Source organism: Oryx dammah, unplaced genomic scaffold (assembly GCF_014754425.2).
Source record: "Oryx dammah isolate SB20612 unplaced genomic scaffold, SCBI_Odam_1.1 HiC_scaffold_20, whole genome shotgun sequence".
Lineage (NCBI taxonomy): Eukaryota > Metazoa > Chordata > Mammalia > Artiodactyla > Bovidae > Oryx > Oryx dammah.
Genome location: NW_024070204.1, coordinates 47553515 through 47575778, shown reverse-complemented (window position 1 = coordinate 47575778; position 22264 = coordinate 47553515). Strand labels below are relative to the sequence as shown.

Below are 22264 nucleotides of genomic sequence, written 5' to 3'. Positions count from 1 at the left end.
ACAAATGAAAAACAGACTTGCTGCTGCTTTTACTAGTAACCTTTAACAACAACAACAACAAAAATGATTTCACAAAAGATGTTCCCAAGTAGGAGGAGACAGTATCACTGGTTACTTCGAACATCCTACCACCATCTTACAAATGAGAAACCCTAGAGGGGTTAATGACTTTCAGGTTCACCCTTTAGAGCAATGGCTTCCCGTTTAAACTGTGAGGCTTAGAGTTCCTGGAAGAATCTCGGCCTTCAACCACTTTACAAATACAGGTAAGAGTATACGCCTATTCCCGAGCACTAGGAAGCTACCAGGTTGGCCACTAGCCATTGTAGGGTCAGAAGGTGGCACCCCCTAGACCCACTGGTAAATTCATGACTCGATAAACGGACAGCACCGACTTTTATCTCTTTCCCTGGATGCGTGTTTCAGCTCCTGCTGCCCTTTACTGGTACCCCTGTCCAGGCACAAGCAACACAGTAACAAGGGCTGCAGTCCTGTGGGCAGGTGAGGAGCCTATCCCTGACCCCCTGCATCCCAGGAGGAATAGTGCTCCTCTACTGCCCCCAAATCTAATACTATTCCTTCACATGCCAATAGGAGCCCTGGTGAGTCTGTTTCAGCCCTGATTCAAATATAAGGTTCTCGATGGTCCATGTGTGATATTTCTGTACCAGGATAATCATTTGTGGACCCTAAGTTTTAGCTTTAAAGATATTATTTCATGAAGTTCAATTATTAGCATATTACTTATTTTTGCTGTAACATTTTTTACTTAAATAAGTGAAAGTTACTCACTTCTAGGCCACAATTATAAAAAACAGCTGTTACAAAAACAAAACAATGCTATCAATTCTACCTGGATGCTCTTACTGGATCAACAAAAAGTTGATCACCCAAACATATAGACACCTCAAACTCAACAGTTTCACAAAGTGAATTCATTCTTTTCCTCTCAAATCTTCTCTATTAACCTGTGAAAAACTTCAAGTTTACTCGTCTATGAAGTGGAGATAATAATTCTTAAACCTAAATGGGGTTATTATGAGAAATGAATGAAATAATGTATGCAGGGTGCTTAATAAGTGGCAGTAATACAATAGGAATTCAATAAATGCTGGCTGTATTTGTTATTTCTGTTCTCAGTGCAAAGAATGCTGAGCTCTAGTACTGCTTTGCTTTGAAAGAGGAAATCCAATCGCAGTAACATTTGGGTGTCTAAAGTGGGGGGCTGGAACGGAGAACGTAATGGACATCAGATTACTCATGCAACTAGATAGTAAATGTGTGTTTTGTAAACACTTCTATTTGAAGAAAATAAAATTAGGTAGTGGTTAAAAATGTAAATATATAGCACTTCAAAAAGGAAACAATGGATTCCGCAGGCCACTTGGAACTGAAATAGAGCCCTTCATAAATGTTTGCTGTGCAGGTGCCTGTGCTCACAAATATTGTTTAGACTTAATTCAAATGTGTCCTGGGAAACATAGATAACCTGATATTGTTTAGGTATTTCTACAAATTGAGAAACTCATATTAATAGTGAAGAAGGCGATGGCACCCCACTCCAGTAGCCTTGCCTGGAAAATCCCACAGACAGAGGAGCCCGGTGGACTATAGTCCATGGGGTCAAGAAGAGTCGGACACAACTGAGCGACTTCACTTTCACTTTTCACTTTCATGCACTGGAGAAGGAAATGGCAACCCACTCCAGTGTTCTTGCCTGGAGAATCCCAGCAACGGGGGAGCCTGGTGGGCTGCCATCTATGGGGTTGCCCAGAGTCGGACACGACTGAACGACTTAGCAGCAGCAGCATGTTCATAGCCAGAATCTGCAAAAGCTATCAGAGGCCAAACATATGAAGTAAATTGCTAAGATTAAGGTATAAACTAAAGAAACTAAATACATCTGAGCTGCCAGATACAGCTCATGCCAACTCAATTTCTGGAAAACTGAGTTCTGACAGTTTCAGATGACATGAGAACAATTAAGAAATGAGGCCAGGAGAGTCAGGGCTGCCCATACAGTGGCTGTGGCAGTTGGCCTCAGTCTTGTCAAGAAATCATCTTGTGTGTACAAACACCGTTCACAGCTGCATGCAGCATAGAGGCTATTTATTCCCGATGGAGACTCAGCAAGACTCCTGGGAAGAGGTGAATTTCCCAGCACACTTTCTACCTGCTACAGTTCTCCATAATCCAAAGCTTCTCCTTACTCCAGCTTTAGAAATCATTCTGCCTCATCAATTAGGACCATGCAGATTAAGTGTGAGACAAGAGAGCAAAGGCCATCACCCATCCTCCCAGGCCATTGGAAGCTGACAAGAAACAAAGACACACTAACAACCAAATGGTTTATTATGAACCTTTCTTCTGGTTTTGCCAGAGTGGAAAGTAAAACTGAATCCTTAATAGTAATGAAAACTGAGGTAAAATACACACAAAATCTACCACTTTAAAGCATGTGCCCCAGGATCACTACCCCTTTTTTACACTTAGGTTTATATCACCATTCTGGAAGAATGCACTTAGATAATAAGTCCCATGGCATAAAATTCACCCTTTGGGGTCTTCCCTAGTAGTCAAGGGACATGGTTCAATCCCTGGTGGGGGAACTAAGATCACATATGCTGCAGAGCAACTAAGTTCATGAGCTGCAACTACTGAGCCCCAGTGTTATAACAAAGCCCCAACACCACAACTACTGAGCCCCAGCGTCATGACTACTGAGTCTCAGCACCACAACTCAGAATCCATATGCTGCAATGAAAGATTCCCCCGACTCAACAAAGAACCCTGCGTGTCCATAGCTAAGATCCAGTAGAGTCGATACAAACACAAATTCACCCTTTTAAATAAGTGCACAAATCCAGTGGTTTTTAGTATATTCAGAGTTGTACAACCATAATCACTATTTAATTTCAGAATCCTTTTAACAAACCCAAAAGAAACCCAAGTCCATTAAGCAGTCACACCCATCACCAGTCCATGGTAACCACAAACCTACTTCTGTCTCTCTAGATTTGCCTATTCTGGACATTTAACATAAATGAAATTATACAGTAGGTGGCTTCTGTGTCTGCCTCCTTTCACTTAGAACCTTAAAGTGTTTCAAGTTCATATACTAGCATAAATCAGTCCTTCACTCCTTTTTCTAGCTGAATACTGTTCCACTGTGTGAATAAAACACAATTTAACTATCTACCCCATTGAAGGACATTTGAGCACACAAGCTTAAGGGCAGTTTTACAAACATCAGGCTCATGTGGTTCTTGAACAAAACATTATTCTAGTTGAGGATAGAAGAAATCAACACATTTCTTTACCTGGAGAGGTATTTATTTCTACCTCCAACTTTCTGGCATTCCCAAAAGCGGTTCCTCACAGTTCATGCCCTAAATCTGATATAATACCTCCTATCTAAGTGGTTCTGAGGCTTGAGATTAGAATCATAAATACACTTTCCTACCATCATTTCCCGTATTAGATCCCAGCTCAGGCTGAAAACATTCCAGGAGAGCAGAGACTACTGCTTGCCTGCATGCAGCACAATTCCTGGTCCCACTAGGGTCTCAGTTAATTATTCATCAAAAAAGAATCAGGTGCTAATTCTTAAGTCATTTAGTACTAAAATTGTACCAAAAGTTAAATGGAGAACAGATACATACTAATAAAATGCTACTCTATTAGCAAAAGTATGTAAAAAAACAAACCAGCTGGAAAATCCCTTATGACACTGATGTATCCTCTCCTAGGGAAGAGTAAGCTATGCTAGTTGAAAGGCATGTGAAAAGAACTTGTGGCGGGGCAGAGAGTGGGAATGCACAAAACAGCATTTGCTTTAAAAACCCATGACAGACATAAGCATTACAGTAAACGGTTTCAAATGATAATCTGTCACAGAAGCTTTCCTGATGGCATGTGCTTAAAGGAAAGCAAATCCATCCTGCACAGGGAAGAACACCATACTGTATTTGTGTAGGCAAATAAACAGTACCCACCATTCAAAGTGAACTAGCTCCAGCTAATGTTCGAAAAATTCTTAGAACTACTTCTGAGGCTCATGACATGACATGATCGGACACCTGACCACAGCGCACTAAAGAGTTCCAATGTAGTCATTTTCTGCCTATAAAAGTAAAGACACACTATACTATGGGCAGAGCTGTGATTATTGTACTTTTCCAATTATATCAAGCATGTACTGTAACAAGATGAGGAGAGAATGGCTATTCTGAAATGGATAAAGTAAACACCACCACAGTTTAAAAAAAAAGGTTGTGGTAAGGAGACACAGTATGCCAGAAAAAGGAAATAATATCCTAAGTAATATCCCAAGGTTCTCAATTTTTTTTTTTTTTGCTGTTTAGTTACATATTTTACTCTTATGAGCTAATATATAGTCTATTCCAGTTTTAGAAAGAAAAGGTAGAGCTGACATTAATGGTGCCATGAAAACTGTGTTGGTATTAGACCCAAGTTCAACTTATAGTTATGAATCCCTTAATTTTCAATCTTTGATTTCACAAGCAAACTGTGACATCAAAACAGCTGCAAGGAATTGAACAGAGGCAAAAATATTGATTTCAGGCATTGCTCCTATGTGGGGGAAAACATCAACTCATAGGTGGCAGAAATAAAAACTACCTTCAATTTTAACACTTTACAATTTATCTTCCATACTGTGATAACTTTTCCACTTAAGTACAAAGAATAGAAAAATAATCTACAAAGATGACTTTATAAGGCTTCCTCTATTTCTAGGTCTGTTGTTCCTTCATTTCTCTTAAACAAATAAACCAAACAATGCATCACTTCCGTTTTACGCCACTGTGTCTACCTTCTCACAGAAGAAGATATACAGATATGAGCTAGCCTATGAATAAGTCTAGAATCCAGGCACAGAACAGTCATGGTTTCATTCTTATCTTCCAAAAAGAAGTTATACTGAAGAGTGGTGATCCTGTACTTGACTGCCTTTGTATCTCTGAAACACACAAGCTGTCATACACCCCCCTGGGTTTCTATGGGTTAAGTGAGCTGAGGGTGTCACGTGTCCCTCTTCTCACGCCATCAGTTATGACAGGCCTTCTGACCACCCCCACAGCATGAATTTTCAGAGGATGGATATGGCACAGCTCTAGGTAGTGTTTAAGAATTCTCTTGGTGATCCAAAACTCAAAGATGAGGAATTACGGTTTTTAGATGAAGTCATCAACTACCAAGTGGCCTGCAGTCACAGAGTCCAGAATTCAAACACACTGCTGTCATGCGGTACACCTCCACGACCTTGGCCAAATTATTTACCTTTTATAAATCAGTCTCCTTGTGCAAAGTGCAAATAGTATTCAGATGTGCCATTTGGTGATTAAGGTATATAAAATGCTGATTAGAGCACAATGCCTGGCACATTGTTTACCTAATAAATAATCACCATGCTCATAACAGAGTATAGTATTCATAAAAAGATTTTGGGACCATAATACTAATGATCATTTAATGGAAGGTTAGAAATAAACTTTAGGGACAGGACTAAAACAGCACACTATTAATTTAAAAATGAAAGTGAAGGTCACTCAGTCGTGTCTGACTCTTTGTGACCCCGTGGACTATATAGTCCATGGAATTCTCCAGGCCAGTATACTGGAGTGGGTAGCTTTTCCCTTCTCCAGGGGATCTTCATATTTAAAACCTTAAAACCCATAAAATTCAATGCAGTGAAGTAAAGGCTCACAGCTGATTTTGTGATGTTTAATCTATGCAACACAAAAATCACTGATTCATAAACTCAGTAATCTATTAGTTATGTTCAATAATATCAGGTAAAAGCATATAATTCAGGGTATGTTAAAAATAATTTACCTCAAAATAAATAGATAAGAAATAATAATATTTTAAGGATCTTACAATAATTGGTATGAAGTCCAAGCTCATTTATTTTCATTTTTAAGAAAGTTCAATGTATACAGAATTCACCACTATATATATCTACATAAGCCAATCTTTTTGCAATGAATACAGCATTTCTAAATATGGCTTTCTTTATATACTGTGCCTATTATTTGCTTCTTATAATTCACTTATAATTACTCCTTTTGTATTTCCTTTACATTTACTTTTTCATTTAAAATTTTTCTTCAGTTAAATTAACTATTTGATTTTATATGCAATGGAGAGCATTTTTTGGTGGAATTATATAGCAAGCCATTAGGTTGCTGTTGTTTAGTCACTAAACCGTGTCAGACTTTGGTGACCCCATGGACTGCATGCAGCCTGCCAGGCTCCTCTGTCCATGAGACTTCCCAGGCAAGGATACTGGAGAAGGTTGCCATTCCCTTTTCCAGGGGATCTTCCCAGCCCAGGGACTGAACCTGCATCTCTTGCATTGCAGGACTCTCCTGCATTGCTGGCAGATTTGTTATCACTGAGCCACCAGGGAAACCCCTATATGGGCCGAAGATTTCCTTTATTATCAAAAATTAAAAATAATATATTATTCTTTTTTGGTACATCAATGTCATCCTAAGTACATTTCTTATATCAGAAAGAAGTATATGTATAGAAAACTTAACCATACCTTCAAAGACATCTGTCATTTTGCAGATATGGGCAAATGTAGCTCCAGTTGCCCAGGTGTATACTACATCCATTAAGTGAGGTTTAAATGAGCTTAGATAAGTCTCCTCATCAATTTCCAACTTGGCTTCTGCTGAAACTTTTGCAATTCTTTTAGCACATTCCTTTGAAAAGAAAAGATATGCTTCAAACTTCTTATTTATGACTCCCATATCACTTTCTCTTTAGGCTTCCAAAGCCGGTTTTCTAAGAGTTTCCTTTTTCTTCTTGGTAATAATATGCCTACAATCTGGATGTTCTGCTTCTAAGCAGCCACACTGCCTGACCCATTGTTCAATAATCAAACAGCAAAGCTTTTTCACTACATTAATTAGAAAAAACAAATCAAGAGCATGATTTTCACCCAGTAATACCTTTTGTACAATAACCAAAACTCTTCCTTAAAACTATTCAAGAGTGACATTTAACTAATCTCTGTTTTATTAACAAAACAAAGACAACAATAACAAAACAGCCTTAGAGAAACAAAAGTTCTATGGCAAAATGATGCTTTTCTCCAACAAAGCTTTAAACAAGGTACATTTTAAGATTTTCTTTTCTTGACAATAAGAAGTTAGAGTCATTCTTTTCCCCTGGTAACTGAAAGGGTCAAAACCTCCCAGGCCTAAGAAGACTTCACTGGTTCTGGAGTTTAAACTTCTTAGTAACATGAAAAAGTGCTAAATAGTCCATTAAAGAGATCATTTTTATGATCCACTCTTCATTCCTCTCTTGCAATGTCTTACAATGGTAGACAAAATCATTCTTCCTAAGAAATAATAAAAGAGACCAATTCATTATGATGAACCAAGGGTCCCCAAACCCTGGGATCTAATACCTGATGATCTGAGGTGGAGCTGATTAAAAATAACAGAAATAAAGTACACACTAAATGTAAAATTACCCCCATACCATCTGCCCACCTCACTCTGATGGTGAAAAATTTGTCTTCCATAAAACTGGTGCCTGGTATCAAAAAGACATGTCTTTGAGGATCCAGAGATAATCTTAAAACCTGATTTTAAAATTTATTATAAACTAGGATAGAAAAATATAAAACAAATTGAACTCTTATCTATCAAGATGCCATTCTTAACATCAAGGAAACCAGTGCATGCACTGAACTGCTGACACAGTTTATCTACACTATGCAATCGTAAATATGTACTCGAAGCAACTCTATAAAACTTATTATTTTGGTGAGGGAGATGGTTTCATTTTTAAAATAAAAATTAAAAAATGATGTTATCAAAATAGTATTAAGTGACTAAACTAACATCAAATGATATATTTAATTTGAAGGAAGCTGTCTCTGTGGAATGAAAAATACTATGATTCAGTTCAGTTCAGTCGCTCAGTCGTGTCCGACTCTTTGCGACCCCATGAATCACAGCACGCCAGGCCTCCCTGTCCATCACCAACTCCTGGAGTTCACTCAGACTCGCGTCCATCAAGTCAGTGATGCCATCCAGCCATCTCATCCTCTATCATCCCCTTCTCCTCCTGCCCCCAATCCCTCCCAGCATCAGAGTCTTTTCCAATGAGTCAACTCTTCACATGAGGTGGCCAAAGTACTGGAGTTTCAGCTTTAGCCTCAGTCCTTCCAATGAACACCCAGGACTGATCTACTTTAGAATGGACTGGTTGGACGTCCTTGCATTCCAAGGGACTCTCAAGAGTCTTCTCCAACACCACAGTTCAAAAGCATCAATTCCTCGGTGATCAGCTTTCTTCACAGTCCAACTCTCACATCCATACATGAGCACAGGAAAAACCATAGCCTTGACTAGATGGACCTTTGTTAGCAAAGTAATGTCTCTGCTTTTGAATATGCTATCTAGGTTGGTCATAACTTTCCTTCCAAGGAGTAAGCATCTTTTAATTTCATGGCTACAATCACCATCTGCAGTGATTTTGGAGGCCCCCAAAATAAAGTCTGACACTGTTTCCACTGTTTCCCTATCTATTTCCCATGAAGTGATGGGACCAGTTGCCATGATCTTCGTTTTCTGAATGTTGAGATTTAAGCCAACTTTTTCGCTCTCCTCTTTCACTTTCATCAAGAGGCTTTTTAGTTCCTCTTCACTTTCTGCCATAAGGGTGGTGTCATCTGCATATCTGAGGTTATTGATATTTCTCCCAGCAATCTTGATTCCAGCTTGTGCTTCTTCCAGCCCAGCGTTTCTCATGATATACTCTGCATATAAATTAAATAAGCAGGGTGACAATGTACAGCCTTGAATACTCCTTTTCCTATTTGGAACCAGTCTGTTGTTCCATGTCCAGTTCTAACTGTTGCTTCCTGACCTGCATATAGGTTTCTCTAGAGGCAAGTCAGGTGGTCTATGATTAGACTATCACAAATGTTTATTTCACAATATACTATTCTTAAAATACGTAGTTCAAAAAAATCTTACCTGCATTTGACGAAGTGGTCCTGCTAACTGCTCTGTTAATTTGGGCATCTCACTAGACTATAAAAGAAAAGGAAGATTATATACAAAATCCAAGTTTAAAATGTATTATATACTATTTACTTTTACAAACAAGACAAAGCTTTCATGATTTCTGTTAATTTCAAATTGTAAGACCTCAGTCATTAGCATTTAAAATTTCTAATTATGTCAGCAAAATTATCATTCCTGTCATCCTCAATTAGACTATTCTTTTATATTTCATAGGAAAATACTGCACTGCTAAATTTGCAAAGTGTGCTAAATTAGCTATTTTTTGTGACCATAAATGGAACTGAAGGAGAACAAATACTGTAAACATGCATAGTAGTTTAGTTACATCAACATTTATAAACTGTTATACCATACTTTGATTTTTTAAACAGTTTGACTTCTAGGCAACTTTTAACCTGTGAAAACTAAAAATCTTGGATAAATTACATTGGAAGTAATGCCTTCAATTTTAATCTTACCTAGGTATTTCTAACTCTCTAACCACTTTGAAAAGTGTTAGCTGCTTAGTCATGTCCTACTTCTTCACAACCCCAGGGACTGTAGCCCTGTAGCCCACTAGGCTACTCTGTCCATGGAATTCTCAGGAAAGAACACTGGAGTGTGTTGCCATTGCCTTCTTCAGGAGATCTCCCCAACCCAGGGACTGAACCCATGTCTCCTGCACTGCAGGCAGATTCTTTACCCATCTGAGCCACTAAGGAAGCCCGTTTGAAGACAAAAATTTAAATGAGTTTCACTGTTCTTACTGTTCTCTTTCCATTACTGAAAAGTCCATCAATTTCTCAATTAGAAAAATTAAAAGTTTAAGGTCTATTACTAACCAATCAAATTAACTTGGACAAGCTGCTTCAATTCTGTGTGTTGGTTTCTTAACACTCTAAGGCACTCAAAACCTACAGATTTGTGATTAGTATAAAGATATTATTAGGTTGGTATAAAAGCAATTTCAGTTTTGCATTGTTGAATTATGCCATTTGATATTGGAATACATTCAAATGTGGTTCTGTTATACATCATTTTAATGCTCATTTCTTGCTTCATAAAGCTTTTTGCTAATGAATTATTACTTGCTGTTTATTTGTATTTGAGACTATGGAAATAATGTCAGACAAAAAGCTATTTCAAGCAAATTTCTTATTCAAGTTCAAAAGGAGTGATAAAGCAGTGGAGACAACTCGCAACACCAACAATGCATTTGACCCAGGAACTGCTAATGAACATAGAGTGCAGTGCTGGTTCAAGAAGTTTGGCAAAGACGACGAGAGCCCTGAAGATGAAGAGAGCGGTGACTGACCATCAGAAGTTGACGACAACCACCTGAGAGGATCACTGAAGCTGACCCTCTTCCATCTACACAAGAAGTTGCCCAAGAACTCAACAGTGACCATTCTACACTCATTTGGCATTTGAAGGAAACTGAAAGGGTGAAAAAGCTCAATAAGTGGGTGCCTCAAGAGCTGACCGAAAATAAAAATATTCGTCATTTTGAGATGTCATCTTCTCTTAGTCTACCCAACAACAACGGACCATTTCTCGACTGGATTGTGATGTGCAATGAAAAGTGGATTTTATACGATAGTCAGAGACAACTAGCTCACTGGCTGGATGCAGAAAAAGCTCTAAGGCACTTCCCAAACCCAAACTTGCTCCAAAAAAAGGGTCCTGGTCACTGTTTGGTGGTCTGCTGCTCGTGTGGTCCATGACAGCTTTCTGAATCCCGGCGAAACCATTACATCTGGGAAGTATGCTTCCCAGAAGCAAGTCAATGAGATGCACCCAAAACTGCAATGCCTGCAGCAGGTACTGGTCAACAGAAAGAGCCCAATTCTTCTCCACAACAATGTTTGCATGTTGCACAACCAATGCTTCAAAAGCTGAACGAATTGGGTTGCAAAGTTTGGCCTCATCTGCCATATTCACCTGACCTCTCACCAACTCACTACCACTTCTTCAAGCATCTCAACTTTTTGAAGGGAAAATGCTTCCACAACCAGCAAGATGCAGAAAATACTTTTCATGAGTTCATCAAATCCCAAAGCATGGATTTCTATGCTACAGGAATAAACAAACTTAATTCTCCTTGGCAAAAATATGTTAATTGTAATGGTTCCTATTTGGTTAATAAAGATGAACTTGAGCCTAGTTATAATGATTTAAAATTCAGGGTCCGAAACAGTAATTACTTTTGTACTAATCTAATATTAAGGAACAACTAATTTTGACAAAGGTAGACTTACTATACAAAAAATTATTACAAGAAATGTGTGTATATGTGTGTGAGACAGGATTTAAAGTAATTATAGGTAAACTAAATAAAAAACCAAACTACAGGCTAGTTGTAACAGATCTGCCTTTAAGCATCAGTATTTATATAGGACTTAGTTTTGATCTGTATCAGGTATATATTATATAATAAGTTATGAACCAGGTTCTGTGTTATTCCTGTTAAAACAAAAAAATCATGATAAGTAATGAGAAAGCAAAATGGCCAGAATGAACTCAATATCTCAGTTTAGTGAAAAGTATGCAAGACTGTAAATGTCTTTGATATTGCATCCATTCCCTGGTCACCAGTTACTGATCTCTTGCTCTCTCCTGGTCATTATAAGTAGAAGGCGCTGGTCATGATATAAGTAAGATAAGTGTCTGTCATTTTACCAACACGCTCCCACCAGGTACATGCAGTTTGCCCCATCTCTCCTTTAGGTCTTGATTTAAATTTTACTCTATCAGTGAGACTTTTTCTAATCACCTTATTTAAAATAGTAAATGCAGCCCCTCAAAATGATTTCTATTTGCCTCTTTTGCTTCACTTTTCTCCAAACCCCTCACCCTTCTGACATAATATGTCTATTCCTGATTTCTTTATCTTCACTGACTAGCATACATGAAAGTATCATGAAAGCAAAAAATTCTGTTTTCTCTCTCGGGTCTTGGTCTCTGCACTGCACACAGTGGGTGATTAATAAGTATTTGAAAGACACTTGTTCTTTATATTATAAAGACTGTGTAATATATAAAAATAAGGGCACAGTTTTATAAATAACACATTTTAAAACAAATTATCAGCACTGATAACCAATATCTTACTATATTTACCTTCTTCTCTGGCTAGAAAATACTTTTAAAAGTATCAACAACATTCCATGTTACTTTCAACACAATTGTCCATTTTGAAGTTGAAGGGCCCACTGTAAGAATGATGACAGTACAGGCAGCACAATGTGGCTTCACTGAACAAACCTTGATGACATACAGTGACACCTTGCCTCAAGATTTAACAAATATGGTTTGGTGAAGCCCAACTCCTGTGAAGAGGTAACACACTTGGCCTTTCAAAAGACAGGATTTTTGTTGTGCCAAATTAAAAACAAAAAACACAACACAGCATAAGAAATTAGCCAGAAGACAAAGTCTGCCATAGGCAGAAGATCATCAACCCCCAAACAATCTGTAAACCTTAGATCTGTTCAAAGAAAATCTGACAAACATTCTTAACAATTATCTCAGAAATTAACACAGTAAGATTTTGAAGCTAAGAAAAACAGCCTAACATAATATTTCATAAAGAAATGTATTCCTCACAAGCAGATTAAATTATTTCTAAGTGCGCAGCAGGTATTCTTAGGAGAGCATAAATCATTTTTCAGTTAGTGTCCTACTTGTTATCATTGCCACTATAATAGTAACGTTAATCTGTAATCAGAGAGCTTAAAGAAAAGTGCCCACACCTATTTCAAGAAGTTATGTAACTGATCTGATTAACAAGGAAATACTTAATGGATAAATAGATCAACAGCAGAACTGCAAAAACAAATTTGTCTTACACAATTTACTTAAAAAAAAATTAAACTAAGTATACATGATAAAAGGTCATCTAAAAATTTACATAATATTAAATTACTTTTAGAAGGCGAATGTCCTTGTCTTATTCTTACTTCATCAATTTTATACACAATGAATAAAATCTTGAATTTGAAATGTGAAACATGTATTTTACTCTTTTAAACAAACACTGGCTTTTGAATTAAAGTAAAGGGCTTCCCAGGTGAGGTAGTGGTAAAGATTCCACCTGCCAACGCAGGAGAAGCAGGTTTGATCCCTGGGGTCGAGAAGATCCTCTGAAGTAGGAAGTGGCAACCCACTCCAGTATTCCTGCCTGGAAAATTCCATAGACAGAGGAGCCTGGTGGGCTACAGTCCACGGGGTTGTAAAGAATCAGACGCGACTGAGCACAATGGATGATTAGTGTTCTCACGGTCCATCCAGCACTTCATTTTTATTTCTTAGAAGCTATTGAAACTCAACTAACTACTCACTTGAAAAGATTATTGATGAGAATCTTATGGCCATTACCTCAAATCTTGCCTATGAAAACAAAGATTTCAGCTGCTAGTATTGATATCATCAGCTGCCTCATAGTTACTCTCCAAAACTGAGAAGAGGCGTATTAATTCAGTCTCACTCTCTTTTCATTTTCACTAGTTGGCCTAAATTTCGTTTTCTTTTTTCTTCTAGGACTGTCTGACTAAGCCAGACCTTCAAATAATGCACTGGGTTATACAACAAATTTATAACTTAGAATCTGACTAATAATGAATGATTGTCTATAAATAAAATTCTGTTTGTTCTTTTCTGATAATATACCTATTAATATGAAAATATGAAAGTCATTTTATAATTTAAAAATCCATAATATTAAAATTAAACTATAAAAATGCAAGTTAATAAATAAGATGTGCTAAATACATAAACTCACATTCTCCTGAAACACAAAGCAGCTCAGTAGTGCTGTTGCTTGTTCTGCAGACAGGTCATTGAAGAGGCCATTAAACATCATCTCAGTTAGAAGGAGCTCATCAGCACTGTACCACCACAAAAAAAAAAAGAAACGAAACTCCAAATATCAGAATATAAAAACACATATATATACTCACACATCCTTAAGATACAGTTTTAAATTAAGACTTATCTAACTAAGGAAATGGCAGGCATTTATGAATAAATCAATAGTAAATGTAAAATGGGTATCTCATATAAAGAGCTCATCCTAGCAAACACCAAAACAGATATTCATCGAAATAAATGATCTTCTCTTGACTCTCAGAATACCATAAAAATTAGCTGTTAGCATTTATTACCTAGGTTTAAGAACCTTTTAAATTTTTTGTAGCTCAAGTAAATTAGAATTATTTTTTACAAATAACTTTAATAAATATTAAATGAAAAACAACTGTATCAGAAATCTTAATTAGAATGTATCCATAGCAGACACACAATTTGCAAACTTCCTAAGATTTCTAAAAGAAAAGTCACAAACCATCAAGCTTTACAGTAATAACTAATCAAAAACAAAAGTCAAAAGCTAAATATGGGTTCCTAACGATAAACAGAGTTAAGTTCCTAACAGGAAAAACACAGATAAGACTACTTCTATAGTCTAATGTGGGAGAGGCAGATGAGAAAGATAATAAGCACATGACAGCAATTTAGTAGAGGTTTATATAGGCAATTATGCAAAAAAAAAAGAGTTGAGAATAAAATCAATCTGAAGAAACTCAAAGCAAGTTTCAGAAGATCTTGAAAAAAACATGCAGGAATGGAGAGTGACGGAAAGGTCATGCTAAATGAAAGAAACGTGTGGGATGTGGCAACAGAAGGGATACACAGGAAAGGGCAAGAATATACTCAATTATGGAATTTACTTTAAAAGCAACAGAGAATCACTGACAGACTTTTACCAAAGAATGACATGCTAGGATTTATGCTTTGGAAAGACAATTCTGAAAGCAAGAGAATAAAGGATGGGTTGCAGAAACTTATAAAAGGGATGCCCTTCAGTTAGTGGGAACAGTTAAAACACCGCACAGAGATAGGAGAAAACAATCGTGAAGATGTGGAAAGAGTAAGAAGGGAGAGGAGGAATCTAGGATGACTCCTCAGTTTTTGCCTGCAGTGGTTTTATTCTCCAAGATAGATCAGGAGAGGCAAATCTGGGGGAAAAGTAATGTGCTTTGATATGTGATATTGTTCTCTCTCTAAATATTCTTTCTTCCAAGACTAAATCTAGCTGCAGATACCCAAGAGAAATAAATCAATTATTTAATAATATATTAAACATATTAATTTAATAATTTAAAATAAATTTAAATTAATTCAATTATTGAATACTATATAACATCACAAAGAAATAATTCCAATAACATTAATCTTGGCATTTAAATAAAAAGATCAATGTTATAGTCTAAATTTAATCCTGCATAGATTATTAACTAGGTTAATAATCTAGGTTTCTTTAATTACAAAGCAGGATCCTAGGTTTCTTTAATTACAAAGCAGGAAAGCTTAATTTTATCAAGGTTTAAGGAAAGCTATTCAATACAAGCCTGTGGGCCAAATCTAACATGAAGTGTTTCATATTTAGCTTGCATAAGAACCTAAAAACATAATTCTGAAATATTTTGTGAACATTTAAAAATCAAGAGATTTCACCAAAAAAAAAAAAAAAAAACTAGATATTTGACTTTCTAACTTATACTCTGATATCACATTATTTTTAATAACTATTTGAGGCTGGGTAGTTGCTGCCTCCTTTTGGTGGCCCAGAGTTGTTCTGTTTGCCACAGAATCTTGGCCCCTGCAGATATCTGAAGTCGTACCTGAACTAGATGATCCACAAGAACAATATGAATAAGTCTTCATCAGGAATGTTCAAAAGCATTTACAAAGGCTTGTAATTTTCTGACCCCATACATTAGGGCCTTGCTGAGTACATAAAAACTATTTTAAGATGTTTTTTATGGACTCACAGAGAATAATTGACTATGGCAAAATATCTTCGAAATGATGGCAGTCGCAAGGGATCCTGAGCCAGAACCATCCGAAGGGCCCAGTCTTCTAGAATTTCTGACCCACAGAAACAACCAGAGAGAATGAAATGACTTCTGCTTTATGTCATTTAGCTTTAAGGTCATTTGTAATGTGGTAGAAGATTACCAAAATAAACAGCTTATATCTAATATACAAAAGATTATATCTGATTTTAAGCTGTGGCATATAATATGCTACGTTAGCCTAAAACTTTACATAAAAGAGGACAATGATTTTAGTTTCAAGGTGGGAAACTGTAACTACAAAAAAATTAAAAGTATAAAAATTCATGTGTACACTAAGACTACAGTTACATAAAAATTCCACAATGCTATAAAATAAAGAAAAAGGAAACATGAAAATATTAATATCTGCATTAATTAGTAAGGTCCAAGATTTTTATTCTCCCTAATTTCTCAACTTCATGGCCAAAACCTGTATTTTAATATGAAAAGCACCAAACAAACTTTATTATTTTTAAAACAGTTCTTTTTCCAAAAGGTTAACAGCCCTCTTTTAAAATCAGTATTGCATTTTAGAGTCAATTTTCTAGAACAACCAGGTATTACCTGCTTATCTCACAAGCCACTCGTCCTTTCATCTCTATGACATCAGAAGATGTAGCAAATCCCAACCTCCTTAAAACACGTTTGCGACATTTGAGCTCATCCATTTGTAGGACAGTTCTTGCTTTCTTTAGTTCTCGCTTTGCGGATTTAATGTCTATTGCAATCTAAGGCATACAAAAGTAAAAAGAAGTTCAATAATAAAGTAAACAAAATAAAAATTACATTTACTCATGAAATGAAACAAAACATATTATATTGGGGGGGAGGGGTGGAGAGGAACATAGCAGTTTCTTACTATTCCAGGATATTATACAAGAAGAATGATGTTATCTGAGGTAGCAATCACATCAGTTCCAACTTTTCATCCTTATGGAATTAGGGGCAACTCAAGAGAATAAGGAAAGAAAGATGAGTATATGAATCTTGTGTTCTTTCTCTTTTAAGCCCTCAAATTGTATAAAATCTGCCTAAAAGCTGGAAAATGATTTAGCGAAGAAAGTAAGTCTTTATTTTGTAGACAGAGATGAAAGCTTAAAAGGAAAATGTTATTTTGAGATCATATTTTAGGTTAGATGTATATTTAAATTAATAACATATATAGATATTATATACTCATCAACTGTGACAGAATGACAGTACAAAGCAAGAAAACACTGGGATCCTAAAGTGGAGGCTTGAAGTTCAGAAAAACATTGACAGTTTAGGAACTGAGAAGCTGAAATTCAAAGACTCTGGTATTTTGCAGATGCTTTATTAAGCTTCAACTGAGGAGAAGTTAAAGGCAACAATGGTGGTCAGTAATTGACATTTATTGACAGCTAACTATGAATCCTGATTCTTCAAGTGCTTTACATTATTTCATTTAATTCTTACAGCAGACATAAATGTGAATTTTACAGATGAGAAAACTGAGGCAGAGAGAGATCACCAAGTAAACTGGTCAAGATCAGAGAGAGTAATAAAAGATGGGATTCAAACCCAAGCTTGGGATTGATGGGATTCAGACTGCAGAATTTAAACTCTTAGCAATTATTTACATTGCCATGAACTGACATGTCACAATGCTAGGAGGATAAGAAGGAATGCTTTATATGTTACCTAGCATGCTACCTCTATGCCACCTGGTATGTTTATTAGGCCTATCAGAAAAAAAATTATCTTCTAAAGTTTCTTTAATTGAAGATGCACCTATGTTATTAGCATAGAAGATTGTACTAAATAGAGGCATACAAAGCTTACAGGTTGGTAGAAGAGAGTCTACTATTTAAGATTTTTACCTCAGTAATTTTTATACTGATTACATGTTGAATTGTATTCCGGATATACTGAGTTAAATAAAAATCTTATTAAAATTAATTTCACCTGTTTTTCGTTTTTTAAAAAAAAGTGTCTACTAAAGAATTTAAATTACGTGAGAAGCTTGTATTATATACTGCATGATGCTGTTCTAGATCTTTTTCTACATACCTTAAAAGAACACAGAATAGATTATCCATGTCTGTAAATACATGAATACACAGGTACAGCGGTTTTTCCCACAAAAGTGTGATCAGCTTCCTTTCCCACAATACAATCAGGATTTCTTTTCCAAAAAGTACATATACATTTACCTCATTCTTTTTAAGGGTCATTTTGATACCATTGTGGATATTCATAATTCATGTATCTAACTTTCTACTGATGAACTCAGAGGTTGTTTATATTCATTTGCTTTTTCAAAGAATGCTACAAGAACATCCTCATATTGCCTCACTTTGTAGAAAGCTGGGTCAGAGGGTATGAGGACTTAAAATGTTGACAGTTGAGCAGTCAGATTCTGAAGGGCTTCCTAGGCAGGGCTAAGGAATGTTAAGTTTATCTTGCAGTCTCTAGAAGGTCATAAAATTGTTAACTCTTCAGTTTTCTTGCAGTATAAGTAAGGGGGAACAGGGGAGATACCTACTATAATCTCACAACAAATTATGTTTTCCTTTCAGTCTTTTCTGGTGTACGACTACTACTTAGCAAAAGTAAAAACACAGTCCACATCAACTTTAGGTCTTACTTTTAGAACTTAATGCTCCTGCATAAGCACTTTTTGCATGTATTGCAGTCTTTATAACAAGTTCATTTAGCCAGACTTTTAGCCAGACACTAGGGCCTTTTTGTTACATTTGAGTAGCTCAGATAATCCCTTTCTCTGGGGCTTCAAGTCACATTATCCATGGATACTCTCCAGTTATCACTCAACCAAACTCAGGTCTCTTTCTTCTTGTATTGAAACTATTAAAGTTGATTCTCTGGTGTAGGGAGAAATTGGACACAAGGAGGGAGCTGCAAGGTCCTGGTGAGAGATGGGCAGGCTAGGATCATACTACCACAGTCTGAGCATACTCAAGCTTTTAATGTCTCAGTTTCCTCATTTTGAGAAGAAACCTTCATGGTGGGCCATAGCACAGTATATATACTACATGTTCCCTGAGAACATACTTGCTGTGCCCAACATGGCACAGGGCCACATCATGTTAGTTTACAAAAAGCTAGGAAGCGGCAGTGCTGTTAAAACCATGAGCTGAACACATTACTTTATTAGGCAAAGAAGACCCTACTCATATTATTTATTCAATAAACACCAGGCATCTACTTAATAAAAATAGATCATTCTGGGAGATATGAAAGAGTATAAGTAAGCTAAAATGAAACACCTGAGCCTAAGGAGCTTAAAATCTAGTTTGTGAGACAGAAAGACAAACACAGTAAGAGTGGCATGTGATAAAAGCTGTAAAAGCATAAAAGCAAAGACTAATAAACTTCAAGGAGAAAATGATATTTGGCTATACAAGAGATTCTAGTTGAAGAGAAGTGGACAGTGGAAAGAAATGTGTTCACTTCAACAAGCTTTTTCTAAATTCATTATTCAGAATGGCTATAAGAATGCTTTAACTGGTTAGAGAACACAGCTAGTTACCCTAAAAAGGTGAACTACTACTTTATACCACTAGACCAGCTATAATTAAAAATGCAGACAATAACAAATGTTGGGGAGGATGTGGAGAAACTGGAACTTTAATAAGCTGCTGAGAATATAAAATGGTGCAGCCACTCTGGAACACAGTTTGGCAGTTTCTCAAAAAGTTAAACACAGAGTTTCTCTATGACCCAGCAATTCAACCCAATTCCATCTAAGGGAAATGAAAACATATGTCCACACAAAAATTGTACACAAATGTTCATAGCAGTATTATTCATAACAGCCAAGAAATGGAAAAACTCCAAATGTTCATCAGCTGATAAACGGTAAACAGAATGTGGTATAACACATATATAAGGGAATATTTTTCAGCTATAAAAAGGAATAAAATACAGATTCATGCTACAACATGGATGAATCTTGAAGACGTTAACTAAGAAGGCAAACACAGACGCCACATATTGTACTATTTACATGAAAGCTCCAGAACAGGCAAATCCATAAGGCAAAAATGAGATTTGCCGCTGCCAGGGACTGGAGGGTAGGGAAATGGGGAGGGACTGCTAACAGGGATGAGGTTTCTTCTGTGGGTGATGAGAATGTTCTGCAGCTAGATAGTAGTTATAGTTGCAGACCACACTGTGAATACACTAACAACCACTAAATGGTATGCTTTAAAGGGATGAATGTTATGCTATGTGAATGATATCTCAATTAAAGCGATCAATTTTTTTTTGCTGGTAAGAATTGATAGCTAGGCACCTTCTTGCTTTAGCTGATGAAACCAATAGAAAAATAAAATGAAAAAATATATATACTCTTTCATATAGTGAAATACATAGAATTCTATGATAAAAATGTTTCTGCCATACCTGTGCTTTTTTTTCACAAAGTGTATACACAGTTTCCAAATTTGGATCATTGTGAAGAGGATGAGAATACATTCGATGCTCAAAGGCCTCTACTTTCTGGATAACTTTTTTCAGTCCTTGATCCTGAATGCCCATGTCATCAATAGGGTCTAATAAGGGAACACCATCTGGAAAACGTTTCTGAACTTCCTGAAACAAAATATTTAAAATTCATTTTTCACCTCACAGGTAATATTAGTTAAGACTAAGCTAAACCAGTATTTCCCTTTATGTTTTTCCTATGCACATAGACGTATTATAATTCATTAATAATTCTAATATTTAGAGTTTAGTAAGTTCTGGATGTGGCACAACTTATTGATAAAACCCATTACTGTACATTTACTGCTGTAACTTCTTGCCATTATAAATAATCCTGAATTGAACATCTCAAGTGTAAATTTTTTTCAATTTTCTGATTACTTCTTTGGGCTGATTCTTAGGGAGCGTGGTACTGAGTTGAAAGACTTAAAAAGATAAACTTTTTAAGGGATCCAGATACCCCTTTTTCCCTAACATGATTTAAATATTAAATATAATGAACATGTGAATTCAGAGAAGAGATAGTTTATTACAGTCTAATATCCCATTGGAAGACTCTCAGGGTCTTAGATAGGCCTTAAACGTAATATAGGATTTGGTCAGTTAGAAATTTTTAAAAAAAGGTTACCCACAAAACTGTTTGTAAAATTGTTAAGAGAATTATTCATTTTAAGAAGCCCACATATGGACCAAAGCTTAAAAATTCCTACTCTACACAAAAAGCATCCAGTTTTCTCAGATTTTAGTATATGGCCTTTGCTATAGTAAATGTTCTTCGAATATTTATTTACTAACCAACTAATAATTTTCCATAAGACTATTTTATCCATGCATTAATCAAAAGTCAAGGCACATGATTTTATATATAAAAACTTTTAACACACTCTATAGTTACTTTCATTCATAACCAGTAAAGCAAATTTAACATACAACAGTGGTCACGTTTTACTTTGTGAGCCCTCCTTTAGACTAACTTGTTGGTAGATTCAAAGAGAGGGCAATCTACATATAGACCTGCTGCCACTATGTTTGTTAAAAATAACTGCCACTATTGGCAGTGTTTATAGTTTTTCTGAAAGAAAGCAATATGTTTAAAAGCATATCAATTGCCTTGTTATAGAATCTATTTATATTTACATAAAATTTGTATTTAATTTATAAAATTAATGTGTATACCTGTATTGATTTTAGAACACTCTGTCTGTTGTCCAGTGGTCGAAGGTCTTTGGGGATGTAAAGTCTAACACTGCTGATAGCAGACAGGAGATGCACCAAAACTGGAACAACCTACCAACAGAAAAGTTATATATATATATATAACAATTAACATTGCACATTTTCAAATTCTGCCGTTTCTTAAATTTAGTTTGAATCCTTATAAGAAAATTGCATTTACATTATGTGACAGGTGTAATAAGTGGATAGCAACCATTGTGGAAGCTTATACCTTAATAGAAACTATTATTTTGTTTTAAATATATTTATTTATTTGGCTGCACCAGCTCTTAGTCACAGCATATAGGATCCAGTTTTCTGACCAGGCATCGAACATGGGCCCCCTGCACTGGAAGCCCAGAGTCTCAGCCCTTGGACTATCAGGGAAGTCCCTAGAACTATATTTAAAAAGTAAAAACAAATTCAAATCTTTAAGTAACAGGCTAACAAATGGTACATAAAAATAAGTGATTCCCTCAACAGAATCCATACTTCATTCATTTTTGCATCCTCAGTAATTGGTACTTTTTGAATACCTAAAAGTATAGCACTACAAACAAAGGAAAAACTAAGTGTAGATGGCCATGAAATAGTCATGTAATCTCTGGGTGGGCCAGAATGACTGTTAGA

At 36.0% G+C, this 22264-nt stretch overlaps 1 protein-coding gene across 2 annotated transcripts in view; it reads right to left on the bottom strand.

Moving 5' to 3' along the window:
* The window catches only part of MTREX (Mtr4 exosome RNA helicase), a 93078-nt gene that overhangs the window by 7502 nt on the left and 63312 nt on the right, over positions 1-22264 (bottom strand). For both annotated transcript variants that reach the window (XM_040262535.1, XM_040262536.1), the window contains 6 exons: positions 21596-21706; positions 20339-20527; positions 16517-16680; positions 13837-13942; positions 9027-9083; positions 6572-6734 (listed from right to left, as the gene is read on the bottom strand). In XM_040262535.1, the coding sequence (XP_040118469.1) occupies positions 6572-6734; positions 9027-9083; positions 13837-13942; positions 16517-16680; positions 20339-20527; positions 21596-21706 (790 nt within the window). The remainder of the gene's footprint in view (positions 1-6571; positions 6735-9026; positions 9084-13836; positions 13943-16516; positions 16681-20338; positions 20528-21595; positions 21707-22264) is intronic.